This window comes from Cucurbita moschata, unplaced genomic scaffold (genome assembly GCF_002738365.1).
Source record: "Cucurbita moschata cultivar Rifu unplaced genomic scaffold, Cmos_1.0 Cmo_Scf00016, whole genome shotgun sequence".
Lineage (NCBI taxonomy): Eukaryota > Viridiplantae > Streptophyta > Magnoliopsida > Cucurbitales > Cucurbitaceae > Cucurbita > Cucurbita moschata.
This window is the reverse complement of record NW_019268532.1, coordinates 2,491,468-2,515,982: the sequence shown is the minus strand read 5'-3', so window position 1 is coordinate 2,515,982 and position 24,515 is coordinate 2,491,468. Positions and strand designations below refer to the sequence as shown.

At 33.7% G+C, this 24,515-nt stretch overlaps 2 protein-coding genes across 3 annotated transcripts; one reads left to right on the top strand and one right to left on the bottom strand.

Annotated features, from left to right (window-relative positions):
- Positions 1-7,754: 7,754 nt before the first annotated feature.
- LOC111454446 (abscisic acid 8'-hydroxylase 1) lies at positions 7,755-15,379 on the bottom strand. Its single transcript, XM_023095930.1, has 13 exons — positions 15,099-15,379; positions 14,853-14,973; positions 13,969-14,090; positions 12,576-12,718; positions 11,885-12,429; positions 11,468-11,789; positions 10,675-10,824; positions 10,349-10,600; positions 10,175-10,273; positions 10,017-10,095; positions 8,954-9,060; positions 8,599-8,717; positions 7,755-7,896 (listed from the first exon to the last, which is right to left on the bottom strand). The coding sequence occupies exons 5-13, from the start codon at positions 12,121-12,123 to the stop codon at positions 7,797-7,799; spliced, it is 1,467 nt and encodes a 488-aa protein (XP_022951698.1). The 5' UTR covers positions 12,124-12,429; positions 12,576-12,718; positions 13,969-14,090; positions 14,853-14,973; positions 15,099-15,379; the 3' UTR covers positions 7,755-7,796.
- Positions 15,380-15,734: 355 nt separating this feature from the next.
- On the top strand, positions 15,735-23,911 carry LOC111454721 (inositol-pentakisphosphate 2-kinase-like). Of its 2 annotated transcripts, none has more exons than XM_023096237.1 (10): positions 15,735-16,059; positions 16,167-16,284; positions 16,534-16,737; positions 16,924-17,071; positions 18,665-18,705; positions 18,842-18,952; positions 19,393-19,989; positions 20,475-20,682; positions 21,372-21,522; positions 23,439-23,911. In XM_023096237.1, the coding sequence occupies exons 1-8, from the start codon at positions 16,040-16,042 to the stop codon at positions 20,628-20,630; spliced, it is 1,395 nt and encodes a 464-aa protein (XP_022952005.1). In that variant the 5' UTR covers positions 15,735-16,039; the 3' UTR covers positions 20,631-20,682; positions 21,372-21,522; positions 23,439-23,911. The 2 variants fall into 2 exon arrangements, with proteins under 2 accessions (XP_022952005.1, XP_022952004.1); XM_023096236.1 differs by having other exon boundaries at positions 21,388-21,522; positions 23,439-23,910.
- The last annotated feature ends 604 nt before the right edge of the window (positions 23,912-24,515 follow it).

The window sequence follows — 24,515 nt, the reverse complement described above, 5'->3', positions numbered from 1 at the left end:
TCGTGTCTATTTTTTATTTGTAAACTTTTAAATTTTCAATTGTATTTTTAGTAAGCCTTTAAACATGTCTTTTAACATGAGTTTGTAATTTTATAAAATAGGTTGGCATGTTACAATTCTAAGTATTATAAAATTAATCATTTTTAAAAATGCTAAAATTAAATTTGAAATTAATTGCAAAAATTAAAAATAAAAACTATTATTTATGTGAATCATAAATGATGAGAGAGAGAGAGAGAGAGAGAGAATTAATATAAAGGTATAATTTCATGGGAATTCTTTTGATTTTGGTTGGGAGTAGGAATATGAGTATTCACATGAAATGACAAAACAAGATTAAAAAATAATTTAAAAAAAAATGATTTTAAAATTTTCAATTTGATAGATTAAATTTTAAATGGGTCTTATTTATTAAAATAACAGTCAATTTATTTATACTCTTATTTCCACTCAAACTATCACATAATTTAGATAATTAAATATAAATATGTTTATATGATTAAGACTACAAAAATCTATAAAAATTTATAAAAATGAAATTAGTATTAATTTTAAATTTTAAATTTTAAATTAAAATAGACATAACTTAGTCCTCAAGATATCTACAAATTTTATTCAATAATTCACTCAAATTTGTTAAATTAAAGGTATAGTTATGACGACAAAATTATAAAAATAAAATTTTTAATTTAAAGAAAAAGAATTTTAAGAAAAAGGGTAAACCTCGGGTGGGGAAACGGCGGAAATGGAAGTTGTGGTAATGAAAGTCCTACGTGGCACTTTGTCATTTGCGTAGGGATTGTGGGCTCCACCCTTTCCTTTTTTTCCCACACTCGTCGCCACGTCACCATTTAAAAAAACTTTTACTAATTCAAATATCATTTTATTTTTTGTTCACCTCACATTTTATGTTTTTATTATTTCTAAAACTACAATATTATTTTATATCTTTAATAAATATTTTTAAACAATTATTGAAATAAAAATTCAGAGTAAAAGAGAGGTACATGAATAAATCGATAACACATCCAAATAAGAACAATCCTAAGGATACGATGACTAAAAAAAATTTAAAATAATTGAAAATCACGACTTATACTAAGCGTATTTTTTCTCGAAGTAATTCTATGTTATGACAAATGTAATACGTAGAATGACAATCATCATGTAAAAAATTTGTAGATAAAAGCAATAAATTAATTTATAATCTTCAATTTAATGTTATAATTAAAATAAAAAAAATAGCAATAAAATGATATTTTTATTTTCAATGCTATTTTTCTATTGGTTGGAGCGAAATGAAAGTGGGAAATCTAGGTGTATGGTGGGCCCCACTATTTGCCTTGTGCTTTAAATGCATTTTGTCTTTTAGTTAGTAAGCAATTAATTAATTTCTTTTTTTTTATTAAGGATTTATTAATATCTTACAAACAAAAAAAAAAAAAAAAAGGTTTTCATAATTAATATGATTTATAATATAAAATTATTTAAATAGACTCAAAATTACAATCATGCCCTTCAATTATATGAATTTTCTTAATTAAATTTCATACTAAACATATAAAGTTATTTTAGATTTATATTTATATAAAATACTAAAATTTGGTGAACATAAAATTATTAATTTAAAAATCTATTAAATAATTTGTAATTTTAAGACAATAATAGTGATAGTTTAACGGATTATTAAATATTTTTTGAATTTTAAATATCTACGGGACATAAAATAAATAAATTTTAGATATCGATAGAAACTTTCGAAAAGATTACCCGACACAAAATTTTGAAATTTAAAGATAAGTCGTGCAAAGACCTAATAGTAGAGGTACGAGTCAAAAAAAAATGTCAAATCCAACATAAATGTTCGAGATTTGAGTAGGGTTCAATAAAAAAAAAAAAAAAAAAGATTGTTACTGAATCTCTCTCTCCCTCTCACGAGCCACGGCTGTTGCTAGCTCATTGCTAATGGCTTCATTTTCGTCTCAGCAACATAATCTTTCGTTGCATCGTTGGCTACAACCATATACACTTCTCGTTGCATTGCTAGAAAATAAATAAATAAGTACTCGACCGAACTCAACTCAACCCAAGAATAAAGGGGTTTGGGTTGATTAGGTTGCTACTAAGAGTGGCGTGACGCGGTCGGACCCATGTCCAGGCAACGCACGAGCGGCGGTCAAGGCCCACCTGGAACCACTCACGGTGGTCGGCTCACTCACGGTCCATGTGGCTCTGCCCCAACCAATCCCTTTAAATCAGTCTCCCTAACCCAAATTAAATTAAATTAAATTAAACTAAGCTACTTAATTAATCACTTTTACTTAATAATTAATTAAATTCCCCCTTTCTATATAAAGAGCTCAATTTCTCCCATTTCTCTGTAATATTCACCGATCTTTAAACAATGGTTCTCAATGGATTCGACTCCGTCAAGGCCATTTCCATGGCGAATTCCGGCCGCCGCCGGAAGCTCAAGTGGTTATTCGAGTTTATTATGTTCTTATTTCTCGTTTTCCACCGCTCCAGCTTGTTTTCTCTCGCCGGACCATTCTTCCGCCATTTTTTCCGGCGAATCCTCGTCGTCCTCAACAGTCACACCTTCGTCTTCGTCGTTTTCCACGCCATGCTCTTCGTCGTTTACTCTCTCTCCCATTTAACCGACAACAATTCCGGTTCGAACCGAACCGACGCCGAATCCACCCTCGACGCTCGGTCTTCTCAAGTAACCGCCGACGATTCGCCGGAGAGTCTGATCGCTTCGAAAGACTACTCCGTCGACGATAAATTGGTTGTTGACGAGAAAAACACGGCAACGGCGCTGGAGAATTCGGCGGCTCCAGTTGACGATTCTGTCGCAGAGAAGAACACAGAAAAATCGCCGGTGAGCAAAGATTCAATCGATCCAACGACGACGACGACGGCGCCGACACCGGGATCGCCTGTCCTGCATTTGATCATCCCAGAGACAAGGCAGTACCGGAGAACAGAATCGGAGAGATTCGAAGAGAATCGAGAAAGAGGGAAACTCCGGCGATCGAAGACAGAGATTCGCCGGGAAGAAAGCAGAGAATCGACAAAATTAAGGGATTCGGTGGAGGAAATGGACATCGACGACTTCAACCGGAAGGTGGAGAGGTTCATCGCGGAGCAGAAGCTGCACATCGGCGGGAGAATTTTGGATTCCGACAAGTGAACAGAAAAATCAGTAACAGACAGACAGACAGACAGGGGAGGAAGAAGAAGAAGAAGAAGAAGGAAAAAAAAAAAGGTTGGGATTAAATGCTCCTTTTTTCTCGGAATTGTAATAATGAGAAATATGGGATATGAAAATCAGGGAATTTTGCAGCAAAATTTTGGCATTTCCTTTTTAATTTCTTCCCTTTCGGATGAATTTGAAAGCGGAAAAGGTTGTTTTTTTCGACACCTCTTTCTGTTTGTTTGTTGTAAATATTCAAACATGTCAGACCAAATTGTTCGGGACATCGTCGCTCTCCTTTCGCTCTCCAACTAATATTCTTCACTTCCATTATTTATTTATTTATTTTTTAATTTTAAATAAAAATACTCGTTAATTTATTTCTCATTTTCACCGTTTTATAAAAAATCTAAAGAATATATTTACCCTATAAAAATAGTTAATAATTTGTTTAAAAAATATGCTTAAACATAAAAAAAATAAAATAATATATATATATATATATATATATATATATATATATATATATGAATAAAAGATATGTTTAAAATTTACTATGTTTAAAAAATATTCATAAAATTTTAAACGTAACATTAACATTATTTACCTTTATATAAAAAAAATTTAATATTTTTTTTATATCTCCGTTTATAATATTGCTCTTAGAAGTTAATTAATATTTTTGAAACGTTGGAGTAAAATTAATTTTAAATTTTTAAGTGCATTTTTTAAACATTAAAAAAAAATAAAGATATTTATGAAACAAAATATTAATTATTTTTATAAAAAAATTAATGGAAATTGTATTTTTTTAAATTTTTTTAAAAAAAGTTTAGGAACGTTTTTTTTAGACCATTGAAAATTTAAAGATATTTTTATTAATTTAATTTTTAAAAAATAATACTTATTATATATATATAATAAATATTGTGGTGTTAAAAAATGGTTGGGGCTTGGGCAGATTTTGTAAGTGTCAAATCGAGGAAGAAATTTAGTTTCGCCCAGAATTATGTTTGAATTGATGTCAGCCGACACAAATTAATATATTTGGAAAAAAAAAATACTTTTATTATAAATTAATCAAATTAATTGGATTATATTACGCTAATTAAATTAAAACATATATATTTTCAATTAGACGTTGAAATGAAAAGGAATATATTCCAGACACAATTCTTTTTTCCAAAATTTATAATAAAACAATTATTATTAATTTGTTAATTTTTTAATTTAATTCTTAATTTTAAAAGTAATTCCATTAACCATTCAAATTATATCACAAATCATGAACCATAATTTAAATATTTAATTTTATTATTAATTTCGGCTAAATTAATAAATAAAAAAAACCAACTTTTAAAATAAAAATCTATAAAAATTAAAAAATTTAAAATAGTTTTACTATAAAAGTTTTAATTTTTTTTACCGTAAATATATAGGTAAAAACTATTTATCGATATTTTATAAATTATTATTATTTTTTTATGTTACCCTTGAAAATTTATTAGTATTTTTGTCAAAAGAGTAATATTATTTTCCAAGTTTTATTAAAAAAAATTTAAAAAAATTCAATAATTTTTTAAAATTTCAAAGTTAGATACCAATTTAAATTTATAATTCCATATATTTATTAATTTTTAAAAAAATATTAAATATATTAAAACCTATAAAAACAAAACTTAATATATTATTACTTTAATTATTAAATATATTTACCTGTCAACGTCCGCCGATGGGTACCAAAAAAGAGTCGGTCCTAATTATTTATTATCATTTATAAATAAATTGCCATTTTTCTTCCCCATATTATTATTTATTCTTACTTTAATTACACCTTTTAACCACTTCTCTTTTCACCCTTCAAATTATTCATACCTTTCAATTTTACAAACCAATTTTAAATAAAAAAAATTAGTTCACAACCACCAAACGTACCATGTCTATCTGAGATGAATGTTCGACTGCTCGAGAAGTTGGACTCGCAGCTCCACCGACCCAACTCGAAGTGGATTTCAAGAGAAGGGAAGAGCGGGACAGAACCCATGAAGGATTTCGTTGCTGAAACGGGTTCAAACAGAATTGAAGCGAGAATGAATTATTTATTTTTTAAAATAAGTTTAAAATCTAACCCAAAATTTAAAAATTAATTTTTTTTTTAATTATCTTTAAACTTCAACCCATTTTAGGAATTTTGTAATTGAAATGGCAAGAATTAGAGAACTTGCCAAAAAAATAAAACACGTTAATTATGGGCAATTAGTGTAAATAAGGGAAAGTCTTGGGGAGAAAGCAAGAATAATAATAATGGAAATTACAAAAGCAGTGCATGAAGGAAGTTTCAGAATTCCATTTTGTAGCCTAGAATTGGGGTTTAATTTAAAATTGGAGACGGCGGTGGGGACTTAGAGAATTAGAGTAAACCAAAAGGACTAAATTATAATATTAGGAGAAAATCTTATTGGGATAAGAAGAGTATATCATATCATAATTACATTCACTAACTTAAGTGCCATGTGGGGTTTCTCTTCCAAACTTTTCAACCTAAATAATTGACAATAAAATTAATTCTTTTAATTTTTTTTTCGTTAAAATATCCTTATAGCACGTGTCGCCATGCCACTAGCCACCTTTACGTTCCCACGACTGTCTAAGTTGCTGTTGTCATAGCCTGTGCCATCCATGATTGTTGGAGTTGTTGTCACACGAATAACGTTAGTGATGTTTAATAAGGAGGCTCAAAGAGGACAATATCTGCCCGTGGTGAACTTGAGCTGTTACATATATGTTCCCACAACTGTCCAAGTTGCTGTTATCGCCACCTGTGCCATCCATGATTGTTGGAGTTGTTGTCACAGGAATAACGTTAGTGATGTTTAATAAGGAGGCCCAAAGAGGACAATATTTGCTAGTGGTGGACTTGGGCTGTTACATATATGTTCCCACAACTGTCCAAGTTGCTGTTATTGTCGCCTCTACCATCCATGATTGTTGGAGTTGTCACCGTTATCAGAGGAATAACGTTAGTGTTGAGGTACAGTCTAGTAAAATTGAATGATCTTCTTCGATAACTATCAGGATTCATATTGCTTACTAAAAGACGATACCCAGTAGTTTTATTGTAAATATAAGACCGACACCACGATACCCAGTAGTTTCATCTTTATAGTCCTCGATCGAAGACCGATCTTGACCTGTTTTAAAGCTTTCGATCGAGGTTAATGGATTAAATTAAAATAATAAGAAAAGGATACTAGAAATTAATGATTAAATTAGTGAACATGTTGATTCCCTTAATATTAATTGCTTGAATTTCAAAATCCAAAGGATTTAAAATTAAGGGTATAGGCAATATCTTATAGACATGGGAAGGGCAATTATTGGAGGCGCAAAGGTAAAAAGAAAGCTCATGATTGGCAAAAGCGTCGTCGTTTTCTCCGAACTTTCCGACAAACTTTTTAAGGACATTGGGAGATGTTTTTTATTTTTTTATTTGTTATTTTCTTGGGATTTGAGTTTGTGCAATAACCATTCACAAATCCCACATTTGATGACTATAATTTCTTTCCTTTTTTATTTATTTATTATTATTATTATTATTTTTAGCGGTGGGATTGGATTGGATCATTGGATTATTTTTTATATTATTTTTAAAAAATCATATTTGTGTACGTATATGTTGATAACTAAAATCTTATAAACTCAAATATTAAACATTTACCCGTCGTGATATATTACTAACATGTGTTACAAACATTAAATATTTTTAATTATAATATCTCATTATTTAAAAATATTATGTAAATACTGGCTTATGTACGGATTTTTATGGGTATTTAAAAACTTTGATGGATTGAGAGAACCGATCAACTCAACTCTTAGTATAATTTGGGTTTGGTTCAGATAAAAGAAATTTTGATGTATTAGTTGGTTCATGCATTCTCCTAAAATTAATTGGGTTGAACTGAACAAATCCGAATTTATTGTTAATTTTTTTAAAAAATATATTTCATAATTATTTGATCAGGATTCTCTAACCACGGTTAAAAATAATTTTGGATAATTTTTAAAAATATATATTAAAAATGGGTGGTTAATATATTTTACTAATTACATTTTATTTTATTAAAAAAAAAATCAAATAAATAAGACAAACAACCTCAACTAAAAAAAAAAAACTTGTAGTTGGGTTCTTGTTTAATAAAAGTGGGTTAAAAAAAATTAAAAATTACGACTCGAACAATTAGGTTGAATATAAAAAATGGCTACTATCCCATATGAATCTTATTTGTTTCGAGCATTAAAAAAAATATTTCTATTATGGAAAGAAAAATACTTTTTTATAAAAGAAAAGCTAATATAATATTAATAATTGAGGACATAGTTATCATTTATAAATCAATAAACATCATTTCAATAATTAGTTAGTGAGATATTATTAAGTCCAATAAATTAATTTCTTTTATTTTATATATCATATAAGACAAAACTTAAAAAATTATTACTTATTTTGAATGACTTATTTTATTTTATTTTTTTTATGAAAACCATATTTTGACAAAAAAGAAAAGTTTTTAATTGCAATATTATAACATAGAGCAATTTAGGATTCAATACGTGTGACAATAATCGGACAACCGCTCTTAAGTTTAGAAAAAAGTGCCCACTTCTCAATGCTCGGGTCGGAGTCGATCACCTTCCATCTACATAAAATTAATTAATTAATTAGCGTTTTAAAGAGAATAAGAATTAGGCTAACTTAATTATAAAAAATAATACTCCACTCTTTCACCCACAATTTTTTAATAAATGTTTCAAAACTATCTTGAAATTTTAGATAGAAATAAAGACTAGAAAGGTACTCTTACTTTTGTGTATCATATACAGATACAATAGAATCCGTATGTTGATCAAAGTCATCTAATTAATCTTTGTTTTGTCGCACAATACTTTACTGGATTTCGCTTTAGTTATCATATTTATCATTTAGTTTTAATTTAGGTTTATGAAATTTAAATAAAATAAGAAGTCTTTATGTTGCATTACAGAGGGCTCGTTTAAAAAAAAAAACGCTATCTGGGGGCTTTATTCGGGACTAACTAGTAAAAGGCCTTTAAATAAAATAAGGAGTCTATGTTGCATTACAGAGGACTCGTTTAAAAAAAATACGCTATCTGGGGGCTTTATTGGGACTAACTAGTAAAGGCCCAAAACCAGAAACGATCTTAAAAACCAATCGCGTTCCGGTAAAAAATCTCAATATCGTATTTGTTTAGAAGAAAAACAAAAATTGCATTTTCATTAACGTGTTTGGCATCCAAATTTCTAAAATTTATTTTTTCAAAGATGAAAAGAAAAAAGGGAAAATGAAAAAAAAAAATATATATATATAATTGGTCTGTCACCTGTAAGAAGTCACCAAGCGGTGAAGAAAGACAAGCATCATGGCTTTGGCCAGGTTCATCCCTAGACATTGCCTCCCTCCCATTCCAAACGCTAGAAAACTATAGGGCTTTGCTTCTTCCTACACCAACATTTATATATATATATATATATTAACTAAATTTAGATTCGTGTCTATCTGGTTTTTTTTTAATTTTAAAAAATGTATGAATAAAATGTCTAATCAATATTTATATATATATTTTAAATTATTTGATAAGTTTTTAAATTTTAAATTTTCGTTGACATATTTTAAAATTTACAGTATAATTAAAAAAAAAAAAAAAAAAAAAGAAGAAGAGAGAATAATATTCTTACATCAAATCTGGAAGGATTGAAGATGAGAGGGTGATGGTAGATAGAAGGATGTGAGTGTAGTGACCTTACATCAATGTTGACATTCCAACCTTCGTTGACTTTGTAACCTATTTCCAATCAACATTGCCCAAATTAATCATGTATCTATTACTAACATTAATCTAACTAATACTTTATATTAAAAATAATCATTTTTTTTATTTATTTTTATTTTTTTAGACCCACTTTTTCATTATTCACCCAATGGGGTTCGTGGGTTGGGGTTGAAACATTTTTTAAATCCAAACCCAATTGTTCAAATTTTTTAAATTTAAAATGTAATTTCTTATTAAATACCAATAAATCTAACCCAACCTAATTATTAACTAATAAATCTATCTCGACCTAATTAATTATAAAATTTTCGAACATTTAATAAAAGTTACGAACTCAATTTCAATATGTAGGTTAAAAATTACCCTTCATCGCGTTAAAAAAATATATTTTAAAGAAATTAAATAAAAACATGTATTTTTTGAAATTTATAATAAATTTGGACTAGTTCAATTCTAATTTAAAGGAATCTATGAACACACTTAATCTATAAAACTTTCATTTATTTGAATTAAAAAAAAAAACCAAAAAAATGAAAAAAATGAAAAACAAAACAAAACAAAACAAATATGTTTTATTTTAGACTTTCAACCTTCCTAATTTACAATTAATTTTTAAGTTTAATTAATTACTATTTTTTAAGTTTAACTAATTACTATATTTTTTAAGTTTAACGAGGAAGATATTCAAATCTCTAACATTTTATTCAAAGATATAAAATTTCGACTAATCATGTACTTTGATTGATACATATTTTCAAAACATGTTCTCAAAGGCGTGGATGAGGATAAACAAATGTTAGACGAAAACACATGAAGGATTAAAATGGATACTTTTGAACGTTTTAAGACTACTGGAATGTTTTAGAAGTTTAAAAATTAAAACCGAACAAATTTGAAATTTAAAACATTGATTCAAAATCTAAAAAAGAAAGAACATGGGAGAATATGAATAGAAAATATGAAATTACCTTGAATTTGAGAGTCTTGGAGGACTAGCCTTGGGAACCATGGCACCACCGATGCTAACCTCAAGGATTCTTTTACTACCTGATTAATTCATAATAACATTATTTAAAAAGAAAATTTGTGACAACATTAATTTTTCCAAAAGAAAAAAAATTAATACCTTAGGAGCATAACACATGTTGCCAAGATCTTCCAACGTAAGGAAACAACTCTCACGATCACGATCTCGTTGTTTGTTCAATATCTCAAATTGTTCATCCTATTTCGTTTTTGTTCAAGTAGATATTTTAAAAGTTTAAAGATTAAAATAGAGATAATGTACGAATCAACGTACCTTCAAATTTTGAAGAACATCAGGGTTCTCGTCCAAGAACTTCACCATCCACGTGATGGCACTTGCTGTCGTATCTTGTCCTGCAATCAACATCGTCAATATGTTATCTCCGATCTCCACATCCAACAACGCTCCTCTACTATCGTCGCCCTCCTCCGTCAACAACCGTTGCAAGAAATCGTCATGCCAAGCTTCTGATCTTCGTCGCTCTCGTATCATCTTTTCGAGTATTTTAATGATTCTTCTTCTTGCCTGAAATTACAGAGTTGAGTACGGAAAAAATGGAGGGAATGAAGAAAATGAGTTGCAGAAATGGTGGAGGAGACCTTGAGGCCGTTGTGGAATCTTGTCCCAGGAAACCGCCATGGGAATGCAAGCATAGCTTCACATACATGAGCTACCTCCTTTTGGAGTAGCTCTAATTCGTCGTCGTTTTGTATGCTCATTAGCATTTTGCACATTGCTTTGCATGTTATCTTCATCAATAAAATTGAATTTGTTAAACAATAGAGACGGAAATGTTAGTAATCACAGATCTCAGATTTCCATAGTGGTAAAATATTGTCCAGTTCGAGCATAAAAGCATAAGCTTTTATGGTTTTGTTTTGAGCTTCTCTAAAAGGCCTCATACCAATGGAGATGTATTCCTTATTTATAAATCCATGATCCTTCCCTACATTAGCCAACGTGGGACTCCCTCCCAATAATCCTACCCTCGAACAAAGTACACCGTAGAGCCTCCTCTGAGGTCTATGTAGTCCTCGAACAACTTTCCCTTAATCGAGACTCGACTCTTTTCTCTAGAGCCCTCAAACAAAGTACACCCTTTGTTCGACACCTGAGTCAATTTTGACTACACCTTTAAGGCTAGCAACTTCTTTATTTGATACTTGAGGATTCTATTGTCATAACTAAATTAAGGGCATATTAAGAGTCACTGATCTCCACAATGGCATGATATTGTCCACTTTAAACATAAGCTCTCGTGACTTTGCTTTGGACTCCCCAAAAGAGAAGTTATATTACTCATAGTAAAGGCATGATCATTCTCTCAAATGAGTTAATGTCTCCCACCAATCCTCAAAATGAAAGTGATTGTAGGAGTGAAGGTAAATTTACCTTGAGGGCTTGGTTGAGGAGGACAATGGTGGATCCACTTTCCCAGCCTCGAAGCGCCTCAACGATCTGCTGATCGAACTGCGTGACAAAGGAAGCCAAAAAACTGGTAGAGAATAGATTGATGAGATGGCTGCGTAAGAACTTGTGGTCAAGATGCGAGGCGCAGAGCAAACTCCGATGCCCGACTAGCTCTGCAATGGACCTTATGTACTTCTTGGTGTAGTTGACTCCGCTGTCGTTGAGTATCTGCTTCGCCGACTCGGTGCTCGATACGAACACATGCGTCTCCCCAAATATCCGAGTCTTGAAACATCTTCCATATCTGTTCAAACCCACCACATTATTGTCATCTACTATTAAGCAAAAATTAAAAGAAATTGAAGAGTATATAACTAGAAACATATGAATTTTGATTACCGGAGGCAGCGGATTCTGACGAAATCATAAACGCCGTTGCTGCTATTGACGGCGGCCATGAACTGGATCGTCTCTCCAATCAAAGGCAATCCTCTGCTTCCAGGAGGAGGAGGAGGAGAATGAGAACTCGGCCGCCGTGCGCTACTCATCACAGAAAATAGGAAAACAATGAGGATCGAGAGGGCAGCTCCGCCCAAAGCGGCGGCCGGAAAGCACCAAAAGCAGAGCGAAAAGGGCATGATTTGATTGCGATTGAGGGGAGGCAGAGTACAAAAGGGTAGGGTTATTGTAGCTATTTTAAAGATGTTGATCGGAGTATTGGCCGACAGAGGGAGGAGATAATGGTAGGATTGAGCGATGGTTGTTGTATGGTATAAAGGAAGCAATGAACTAATGGATCCACCAAAGATTTCTCCATTGTTGAAGTGGAAGACAAATGATGACAGGCTTCGATTTTGTGCTCAGGGACGCAATCCATGAGGGAAGCAACCAACCAAAAATCAAAGGGATTCAACTATGTAAGGTGGAGTCGCCGTGTCGCTAAACTATTGAATGTATGAGACAGAAAAATGATTCGAGTTTAAATTTAGTTAGAAATGAGTTAAAACACAGAGAGGCTTCAAACTTGTGAAGCTATTCAATGAACAAGATGAGAAACAAACACAATAAATATGAATAAAACTTTCTGCACCTTAGCTCATGGGCTGCTCCTTTAGCTTCACGTTTTAGAAGTTTCTGCAGCTTTCTTTTTTCAGCTCGTTCACGATTTGGATCATAGTCTCTGCCCCTAACGAACCTGTGGAAGAATTAGGAACAAGAAATTGCAACCCAGCCCTGCAGTTTCAAAGATCAAACCTTCATCTATTGTTGGAAGATGTGGAATTGATATCATCCTTGTTGAATGCATAAAATATCATTATCTAATATATGTATGTATATATTATATATATGAACTATTCTTAGCACCTTTTCCTACTACCGCCAAAGCTCACCCTAGCAGATATTGTCATTTTTGGGTCTTCTCTTTTGGCTTCCCTCAGGGTTTTTAAAACACGTCTACTCGGAAGAGGTTTCCACACCTTTATAAAAAATGCTTAATTCTCATCCCCAATTGACGTGGGATCTCACAATCTACCCCCTTTGGGGCCCAGCATCTTCGTTAGCACTCGTTCCCTTATGTAATCGATGTGGGATCCCCCAATCCACCCCCTTCAGGGCTCGGCGTCCTTGCTGGCACACTGCCTCATGTCCACCCCTTCGGGGTTCAGCCTCCTCACTGGCACATCGCCTGGTGTTTGGCTCTGATACCATTTGTAACGGCCCAAGCCCACCACTAGCAGATATTGTCCTCTTTGGGTTTTCTCTTTCAGGCTTCCCTCAAGGTTTTTAAAACGCGTTTACTAGGAAAAAGTTTTCATACCCTTATAAAGAATGCTTCGTTCTCCTCCCCAACCGATGTAAGATCCCACAAAATCCCAGCAGTTCATCCATTGTTCCTTCACCAAGAAGTGTCTGGTTTGCGTTAGGTCTTTCTCCTACACTAGAGAGCTTTTTTTACAACTGGATTATGTAGAAGTAGCTTCTGAAAACAACAATTTGGTGGGATTTAGGAAATTCGAGATAGGTTGATGAGGGATGGTGTTTTTTTCCCCGACTCATCAACAAAGGGAGTGTTCTATCGAATCCAATCGAATCTCTCCTGCCCTTCAACAACGAAGAGTTTGACCACTTCTTTTTCATTTGGAGTAGTTTAAAATGAGATTCTTGGTCCAGTCTTATACAAACTTCTTTTATAGGATACCTCCACTCACATGTCTCCATTCACGTGAACGATTTGGATCAAATCATTTATAGCAATTACAAAGTGAATCGTATCAATAGTATTCTAAGGATAAGGCACCCAACCATATCCATATACTATAGACCCATATGGGTAGTCAGAGCAAGGAAATATCATTGACCACTGCCTCGAGAGAATCAGAGTTTTGGAAGAAGGCCACGAGCTATTCTCTGCAAGAAAAGTTGAAATTCAGTTACGTACACAAGTATTTAAGTGCATATACTACAGGAGCAAGCAAATGAACCTGGATTCTTATTATCAACACAAAATTGTTGATGGCTTGAGAAGCAAATTTAGTAGCTCCACATTTAATGGCTTCTTATTTGTTGATACAGAAAAATATTGCAAAAGAATGCCATAGAATCTCTGAACCAGACATTAATACCAATGGTTAGAAAGCAACCCAATAACAATCAGAACGTATTTGTACATTCCAAACATAAAAGTAAGATGCATTCAAGACATATTCATGATTCATGAAAAAGGCTGTTTGTTTTGTAATAAACACCAATTTTCTAGAAATTTAGTATTTACATGTAAGATTCATCGGTAAGATCAGGCACCCAGAACCTTGGTCATAAAGAACCTTCATGGTCATGCTTGTCTAAGGCATGTAGCTAGTAACCGCATGACGGATGTCTTGGTCACGGTTGTTTAGGATGTGTTGTCTATGGTTACATGCTCGTTCCATATCCCTTTTACTTCCTTTCATGTAAGATAGAGCTTTACTATTTCTTGTTGTGTCAATATAGAGGGTGCATGACTGATCACCAAAATTATGTTTACACCCGCCCACTAAAATGCCCCAAAATGTACTAGATGTGACTAGTTGTCAATTCTTTCTACTCGGGTTATATGCTATCAAAATCATCGTTGTTGCTTATTCGCTTTTAGCCTATAACATTGTTTTATCAAAAATTGTTTTCAAGAATTTTCTGGCTCATGTTTTTTAAAAAGTTTCTCAAGCATACGCCAAGACTTTGGCTTCCAGGATAATCATCCTCTTCTCCATTTGATAAGTTAAATTTTCTGCTCTTGTTCAGTTTTAGCTAAAGAAAAAATGCAATCAGAACAGATAACAGTAAATGATGCTAGAACCAAATGCTCGAAACAGACCAATGCACTCACCTTCCATTCGCACTGCGAACGTAAAATAGCCAAGCTCTTCGTCCCATTCCCCAATTCGCTCATCGGAAAATTCCGTAGCCTTACCGCTTTTCTCGTACTCCTTCAACAGCATCATTTTCCTCTGCATCACAAAACACACACAAAAGAAGAAAAAAAAAAAAAAACCTAACGATCAAACCAAAGGAAGAAACAACACTCGCATAAAGTAAATAAAAAATCAAACAATTCACAATAATTATACACTACCTTTCCAATCGCGAGTAAACGAGCCAGGCCAATACGACGCTCTTCTCCCTTACGTTCCTTCGAATGGATTCTCCTTCAGCGCACAGACCTTCATCGACAAGCTTACACACCAGCACTCTTCTTCTTGTTCTTCATTTCGTTGTTGCTTGAGCCAAGATTTGATAACTTGGCCATGGATTCACCAAATAATGATCGACAAGATCCCTGCACAATCAAAGAATCGACAATATGAGAAAATGAGATCGGATACGTTAGAACTAACTTCAAAGAATTTCAACAAAAATAAGGTTATATTTATTTTGTTTTTATACTCCAAAAAAAAGCCTCTAATAAATATTTTCGAGAATTTTTTTATTTTTAGTTTAATAGAATCTTGTTGATAATTTCATTAATTAATTAGATACAAAATTAATTATTATTTTTTAAATAAATTGTCTGAGGTGAAAGGAAAATAAATAAATAAATAAATAACTTTTAATTGGTGAATTTTTAAGAAAATAACAATTTAGTTTTTTGAAGTTGTTTGTACGTTAAAATTTATAACAACTCATTTTTATATTTAATATAAAAAAATAAATATTGAATATAATATTTTATTTATATTTATATGATAAATCTTCCCAAAACCCCGCCAGATTGCGTAGAACAAAAACATCGCATCCCTGTAATCCAAAAATTGCCTTTCCCTCTTTCAGATCTCATCCGCTGTATTTGATCGACAAATCCCGCTGAGCATCACGTTGCACCTCCGTCCCCGAAATTTCAATCCTAATCTCGTTGAACTCTGTTTTTTCTGGTTCAATTCCTTTTCACATTACTGAATTATCACATTCTTCTCGCGATTATTTTGAGGTTGTTTATTGTATTAAATCATAGCTGCATTGTGGAATGTGGGATTTCTCGGAATATCTAGGGTTTATATCACCCGGTACCTGCGGACAATGTGCGATTTTCAGATCAGGTATTTGAATCTTTTTTCGAATTTGAGGATGATTCATTATTGGCATGTCGTTGCGTCTTTTTTTTTTTTTTTTTTTTTTTTTTTTTTAACGGTTGGAACAATTCCAGAGGACGAACGCACGGGATGGAGATTGTACTAAAAGAGAAGGATGCTGTGGATTGGGTTTATAGAGGCGAAGGAGCCGCTAATATTGTTCTTGCTTATACTGGCTCCTCTCCAGCTTTTGTATGTTGAATTTGTGGCCCCTTTCTCTCTTTGTTAAAAGTGGTCTGTCATTAGGATGAATTTGGCTGTTTATACATTGTTGCAGAGACTTTTCTGTAGTTGCAAGTGTGGCCAGGAAATGGGGCATTGGATAGCTAGGATATTGTTAAGATCTAAGTGAAGGGATGATTTGAATTCAATCTAGAAAGGAGAGAATATTGAATTGGGGATTTAGAACTTTTTTGTGACTAACTATTCTTCTTGGTGTAGATTGGAAAAGTTATGCGTATTCAAAAGGCTCCCATCAATGGGTCACAACGTGCGAGGAGTCCAACTGCATTTACCAAGTACGAATACTTGTTGTGGGGTGACATAGGGAACCTTGTCTCATGTACTGACAGGGACATTGCTGCCCAAACCTTTGTGCAGCATGTAATGAGCCCCTTATTAGGTTCCAAACACGTCGATGCTGGTGTATGTTTTTCTTTTCCTCTTCAAGTGGGTTGATAAATTTCTGGAAATACAGCTGATTGTATACCTTTTTCATTTCGTCTAATTCTACCATTAAAAGTGAATACATGAATTGTTGTTGAGGCTGTGATAACTTACCTTGTGGACTTGATATAAATTTCTGAGCATGGTATTCATTTACACTTGCAGAAACTTGTCAAAGTAAGCAGAGAGTTTTTAGAGTTGGCAGAGAAGGAAGTAAGTAGTCAACGGCCATCTTGGAGGGTAAATACTGGAAAGATTGATACACAACGTGATTATGCTCTTATTCTATCTGATCATTCCATATTCCTTCACGGTAATAATAGTTTTTCCCCAGTTTTTCTATTAAATACTGTTGTAGCTCTGCTTGTTATATAGAAGTGGACAGCGTGCATTTGTAGTCTGTGTGGACTTGCCATTTGTTCACTTCAGGACAAGGTGAAGAAGCTGTCTACATACTAGTCAACTTATTGATTCAGACATGGTCTTTCATGCAATTATTCTACTATTTTCTTTCAAAGTAGCATGACATGTTTTTGTTTTGTTCCCAATGGTCCCTTCTCCCCAAGAAATGAACACCAAGGGGCAGATAGGGCCTTTGCACATTATACGAACAGGGTTTCCTAGTAGGTTCACATGATAGCAACTTCTTCTTCGAAAGAGAAATATAAAACTACTTGCTTGGCTTGATTTATTTTAAGTGGGGAGCTGCTAGTAGCTAAGAAATCGAAGAAATAATAGAATTGCATCATTTTGGAAGGAATATTACAAGGCTTCCCCAAGCATTCAAGTGGTTTGGTGCATTGAGCCCACTCTCTTCCGTTCTTTAATATGCTGCTAACTAATTAACAGTTGTCTTTTTTGTTTTGGTCCCGGGTAAATGATAAGGAAGATAAGAGTCTAACAGAAATATAGGAGTAACTAGCAGAACGTACATGGCAGCCTAACCACCTTACCGATCTCAACTCACTATTAACCTTACCAGTAGCAAACATCAATCAGCCTCGCCATATATTATAAACTATTTCCCAATGTATTGAAAATGTAGTTGCTGCATATACCTTCCAGGAATATGGATCTTCCATTGCCCGAATTAAATCAACCTTGCTATATCTAGTTCCCCCACGTTAAAATGAAAATTCTACAATTATTTGAAGTTCTCATCTAGATGCAAAAATTAATTTTTTATCCATTTTGGTATCTACCACCCATGACATCTGCCCCCATTATACGTCTATGCTCCCCCCTCCTCCCTTTCTTGTATTTGGAGATAAAAGGTGGGGGTCAGCGTTGGGCATTTGAGGCTGTTTTGTAGATTAGCTTAGAAATGTTCAGAATAATGGTAAAATTTAGCTGAACTCATTGATATATTGGGGCGTCTTATGTCCATTGATTTAAATCTGTCGACTTATCTTGGTGTAGGAGGGCTAGTGTTGAAGTGAGATAGGTTCTTTAATGACTAATGTGTTGTGGCATTTTGGTTTCACTCTCTCCCTCTATCTCTCTCCTTTTTCTCAGAAAAATAAAGAGACTGCATCTTCTGAGTTGTTTTATAGTTTATTATAGACATTTAGATATTCGGGATAACTTTTCAACCTATGATCTTGATGAATGGTCGATTGTTGTGCTGTATATGATTTTGTTGATAGATTGCATCCATCTTCTGCATGCTTTTGAAAAATATATGCCAATGGATTTAGAAAATGAAGAACACTCGAATATATTTCTGTTTCCCACTCTTGATTTCTGTTGGGAATGGAATGTTAGCTCACCAATTGCCTGGCCTTACTTGCAGCCATGATCTCAGGCAGATGGTGACGTCCTTGTTAATTTCCCCTGATTGTTAGTTTTCACTTGTTTTCACTATTTCATCCTGGTGATTGAATTTTATTCTCTCTCTCTATTTCAGGTGCTTTAGATGGGGAACCTTGCATATCTGTTGAAATAAAGGTACTTCTTTCTTTTAGGTATTTATTTTGTTTTTTTAGGCATCAAGTAGTTTAGTTCTGCCAGCATTGCTCCCAATGAATGATTAAAAGTGGTTCACTTTTAAATTTTGTGTTTTGTTTTCCTCTTTCCCCAAAAGCCAAAATGTGGGTTTATCCCATTCTCAAGGTTCATATCCCATGGCAATGCTGTTAAACGGTGTATGACCCGTTTCAGAATGCACCAAGCCCTTAAGCTGCATCAAGAAGAGGTAATCTTTCTTCAACCCTCCAAATTAGGCTTTGGGATCTCTCATTCCTAAACCCTTTAGGCCTGTGTGTTCTTCGTTTGTTGATAGTGAGGTTCTTATCTCTTATTATTATTATTTTTTTATAAAAAAAGATCCCTTTTAGAGTATCATTTTAAAGTTAAATTGCAAATTTGGTCTCTATGGTTTGGAGAAAGTTGGAATTTAGTTTATATGGTTTTAAATGTTAGAATTAATCAAATGGTTCGATAAAATCTTCATAAATTAGGGATTTATCACATCATAAGGACGAAATTTTTACTTTTAAAATCATAAGGACTAAACTTTAACTCTCCCAATTATAGGGACCAAATTTGCAATTTAACCTTATTTTAATTAATCTCGCAGCCCTAATTTGTTAATAATTTAGTTTTCACTGTTGTTGAATTTTATTTATTTTGTAGATATCGGAGTTCAGTGATTATGATCCTCTAGATCTCTTCTCTGGTTCCAAGGATCGTATACTTAAAGCAGTCAAGGATCTTTTTTCCACACCACAAAACAACTTTCGTGTGTTCTTGAATGGCTCTCTTATATTTGGGGCCTTGGGTGGTTCTGCTGAAAATACTGACGTGATTGTTGGAGAAGCATTTGAAGATGCACTCAAGTCTGACGTTCGAGCAGATATTGGTCTGTGTACAACTAGCTTGCTACAGCTTGTCACTGAAACTTTATACAAATCTGGAGTTCTGGATCGACTTCTTGAAGTCCAGAAGCTTGATAGTTTGGACATAGAAGGTGCTATTCATGCATATTATGATGTAATTTCAGAGCCTTGTGTGGTTTGTGGACAGTTGAATGAAGATGAAGAATTGCATAGATATGCCTCTTTGCATTCCCTCCCTCTTGATCAAAGCTTAAGGATTGTCAAAAACTTTTTGATAGCTGCTACTGCTAAAGACTGTAGCTTGATGATTAGTTTTAGGCGGAGAGTATGTGAAGAATGGGGCTCTTCAAATAACACAATACGCCTTGAACCAGGGAAATTTTTTGATTATAAGGTACATGTAATTCATTTTTTTTCATTCTGTTCATTTCAAAGGGATGCCAGATTATTTGAAAGCACTTTATATTATAACTTCTCCAGAAGAAATTTGAGGTATATTTACGAGGAACAAAAAGAATTGGCTTTCAGAAACAGTTGATGAACATTGAATCAAGCAAGCATCACACCAACTATTTGGCGTTATTATAATGAAATTTGCTTATGTGTAACTTATGTTATTAATGATTTATCAGGTCAACCAATATATATGGATCTTTTCTTTTCAATGATATTTAGATACTGCATCTCTTTTAGCTATTGTAAACTATTTGCCATCTGCTTCAGTTATGAGCTTTACTTCAATCAACCGTGTTTTTGGAAGCCAATTCAGTTCAAATCTAAATGCACAAAAAGAAGTGATTACCAGTTTATTTAGGTTTTCTCCTCTTTAAGGTGTCAACTATTTTTGATGTGGGAAGTTATTTGCTTACTATATTTCAGGCACACTTCATTGACTTGGATTTGAAACCTATGAAGAAGATGGAAGAATATTATGAATTGGACAAGAAGATAGTGAGTCTCTACAGGAAAATAGAGAAAGGGAAAGTTGGTGATATTTCAAATGCAAAATTTTACAAGTCTAAGCTTGGAAAGTAGATACCCAATATTAAGGAATAATTGCCTCACTGAGGATTTATTTGTGTATGTGGTAAGTCCAATACTTCGGCTGCTTTCCTTACCATAATTTTTTATAGTACGAATGTCATGGAAAGGGCAAAACATGTTCTGGACTTCTAGTTACACACTACTTTATATTTACTGTTTTACTATGTTTGTTCATGGCTCTCATAAGATACTAATTTATATTTGCTGTTTTACTATATTTGTTCATGGCTCTCATAAGATACTAATTTATATTTGCTGTTTTACTATATTTGTTCATGGCTCTCATAAGATACTGTGTTGTAACAAAAACTATCATATGTCATCATGGTTCAATGATCATGTTTTATGATCATGACTGCCCTAAAAATCCTTGGATTGACTTTCGCCCATCCCAAGGTTAGTTCTAAGTGACAGTGAGGATTTTAATATATTAAGTTATTAAGTTTTCTACTTTTGAGGCTTGAACTCAGGCAGGGTAACTCAGATATTCTAAACCTTTACCACTAGATCCACCTCTTGGGGGTTAAAATTATCATGTTGATTTTCCATAATTTACTTGTTTACCTGGCTTCCAGTCTTATTGATCCATGTGTATAATTTAGGAAAATTTCCAAGCATTTAGTTTTCAGAACAATGAAATTATTACCAGCAAATTGCAAATGCATACATTTCCCGTGTAGATTGAACTTGTATGATATCTGTAATATAATTGATTAGCACTAATGTTCACAGAATACTGGCGATGCAGGGTTAGTGTTGCCCATGTCTATATCTGGACCTTCAGATAAGGATTTGTGGGGTATGCTTGAGTGCTGTGTATCATGGTCCAATGCAATGGCTGCTCTTGGCTGTATCCTTCCCTAAAAAATGAGCAATTGAAAAGGTCACTCTCTTGGACACTTTGATCTTATTTGTATTTATTTGCTGCATGGAAAACAAATATCTCTCAAGAATTTCCTTCCAAGGGGAAAAAATCTCATAAAAGGCTGATTGGTTAGGTGGCAAAATATAAGATGAGCAGGCAATTCCTGATAGAATTTTATTTTTCCATTAGGAGCTCTTGTATGTTTTGCAATATCTACAAGTATAAAAGATTCCTAATGCTAATTGAGTGCCGGATTCTCCAATAGATTGACCCGCACTTAATCCCATGGCTTCTCCCAATTCAACTTCTCTGAAGTGCTTTGGCATTGTGAACAATTCGTTAATTGAGTTGCTTTAAGAAAATAAAAAGCATTCTCTTATTGATTTGATGTTATTTACATGTATTTTTCCCTTGGAAGCATTCCTCATATAGTGCTGCCTTAAATGGGTTGTGTTTTGGTCAATTTAATGACATTCAAGTAGTCATTGTGGAGAAAAATGATTGCCTCAAAGTATGGATTAATACACTGATCAAAAGCCAGATCATACTTCCATTCCATAGATAAAGGGCGCCTGGAAATACATTGATAGATTAAAGGTGATAGCCTATCCGAGATCAAAGCTCTCGGTTCTTGACAGGCTTTTGGTTGGAGAATAGAACTTTCAGGGATGACTACCCTTCCATATATGCTCTCAAGTCATCTCTGAATTGTGGTTTTATGTTACAACATCTTGGAATTTAAGTCTTGGAAGACGCCTAGGCTAGATTATCCAATGCTCTTTCGAAAGTTGAATTAATTGATCGGGAGGATTTATGGGTCTGGAATTTATACAAGAATGGCTTCTCATCTAAATCTCTGTCCAGAACCCTGGCTTCATCGAGCATAGCAAAGAAAACTTACAGAAGATGATCTTGAGGGGTATTATCCAAAAAAAAAAAAGTTGAGTTCTTTATCTGTAACTTAGTCATACTTGCTTGAACACACAAGATGAGCTCCAGCGTGAATCAGCGGGCATTTCTTTATCTCCTAGCTGCTGTATTATGTGCAAAAAATGGCCCTGAATCTCAGTCACCTCCTCATATCTTGTTCTTTGCTAATTCCTTTTAGGATTTCATTACACAGTGTTGGTTGCTCGATTGCATTACCTAACAATGTATGGTCTCTTTTGAATATCACTTGGTGCATCACTTGTGATGTCCCATATTGGTTGGGGAGGAGAATAAACCACCATTTATAAGGGTGTGGAAACCTTCCCCTAGAAGACGTGTTTTAAAGCCTTGAGGAGAAGCCCGAAAGGGAAAGTCCAAAGAGGACAATATCTGCTGGCGGTGGATCTGGGCCTTTACAAATGGTATCAGAGCCAGACGCTGGATGATGTACCAGCCTTCTTGCTGTTCCCCGAAGGGGGTAGACACGAGGCGGTGTGCCAGTAAGGACGCTGGGCCCTAAAGGGGGTGGATTTGGGGGCAGTCCCACATCGATTGGAGGAAGAAAAGAGTGCCAGCGAGGATGCTGGCCCCGAAGGGGGGTGGATTGTGATGTCCCACATTGGTGGGGGAGGAGAACAAACCACCATTTATAAGAGTGTGGAAACCTTCCTCTAGAAGACGCGTTTTAAAGCCTTGAGGGAAAACCCGAGAGGGAAAGCTCAAAAAGGACAATATCTGCTAGCGGTAGATCTGGGCCTTTACAATCACTCTCCTTGGGCACCCATTCAAGAACAAAAAAAGAGATTTTCTCAGACACAATCCATGATTTTGAATCTTTTACTTCTTGAGTTTTAGAGCTCTCACATGGTGTGTGTTATATCCGTGTACTTGTTCTCTTTTTTTTTAACTTTCCTCCATCTATACTTCACCCCTTTCCTATACTAATCCTATTCCAGTCATTATTTCACCTCATAATTTGCTAGAATTGTATTCTTCCATTGCAGGTATGTAAAACAATGAAAATTGACCAAGAAACTAGAAACTTTCTGAAAAGAGATGTAGCTGACATAGTAGCACGCACACTGCACATGGCAGAGCAACGCCTCAGCGTCAAGATGGTAGATTGATTGCACAAAGACCTAATTTGATGAGGGCTAGTGTAGGGGAGCCATGTGTAATACAATGTTCCAAGTTCTGAAGGGGAGTTGGGGCATTCAATGAAAGAACAACACAAATAGACAAGGGACAGAGTTGGGAGAAGACGAGATCGAGGGATTGAGGAGAAAGGTCATGCTTCTGATTTCATCTCATTTTCCCCTGCATAAGATAGCTTCATTTTTATTTGAATCTGATCCATTTCTTTAGATGAGTGAAGTGAAATTTGACTTCTAGGAACCCTACTCTGTTTCTGTTCCTTTTTATGTCATGCATTTTTTTTTTCTATCATAATAATTTAGTTGTCTAATAAAATTACAATTGGTCAATTGTTGGTAGGAAATTTGAACTAGGTGACATATCTTCGGTTAGATGTCTCATATATCTTCATTTGAGATCACCGGTAAGAATGAAACTGAAACTTTGAATCTCTAATCTTTTGGTCAAGAATATATGTTTTAACTAATTATGATCATTTCCCTACAAAACTATCTTCAAACCCAAATCATTTTGCACGTTTCCTCACAAGCATTGGCTTGACGGTTATGTAAGGCGTGTGTGGTGAAAATTATGTTGATGGCAGAAAAAAATTTAGGTGAGTCACATCGGTAAAAGTTGCACCATAAATTTTAAAATGGCTCATAGACATGAGTTAAATAAGAAAGTTCTTGAAATATAACATTCCTGAGTGAGTTGAGTTATAGTGACTCTCGATGTTCATTAGCATGTTGTACCTGAAGAAAATGGTTGTAGATTGAGCTCAAAATTTTTTAAATATCTCCTTGTCTAACATGGAATCAGAGTCATGCTAACTTATCTATGTTAATAAAATCCTCAAATGTCAAACAAAGGACTCCAAAAGAAAAATGAGTCAGAGCTTCCATCAAGGAGAGACGTATTTTGTTCGAGGGGAATGTTGGATGAAA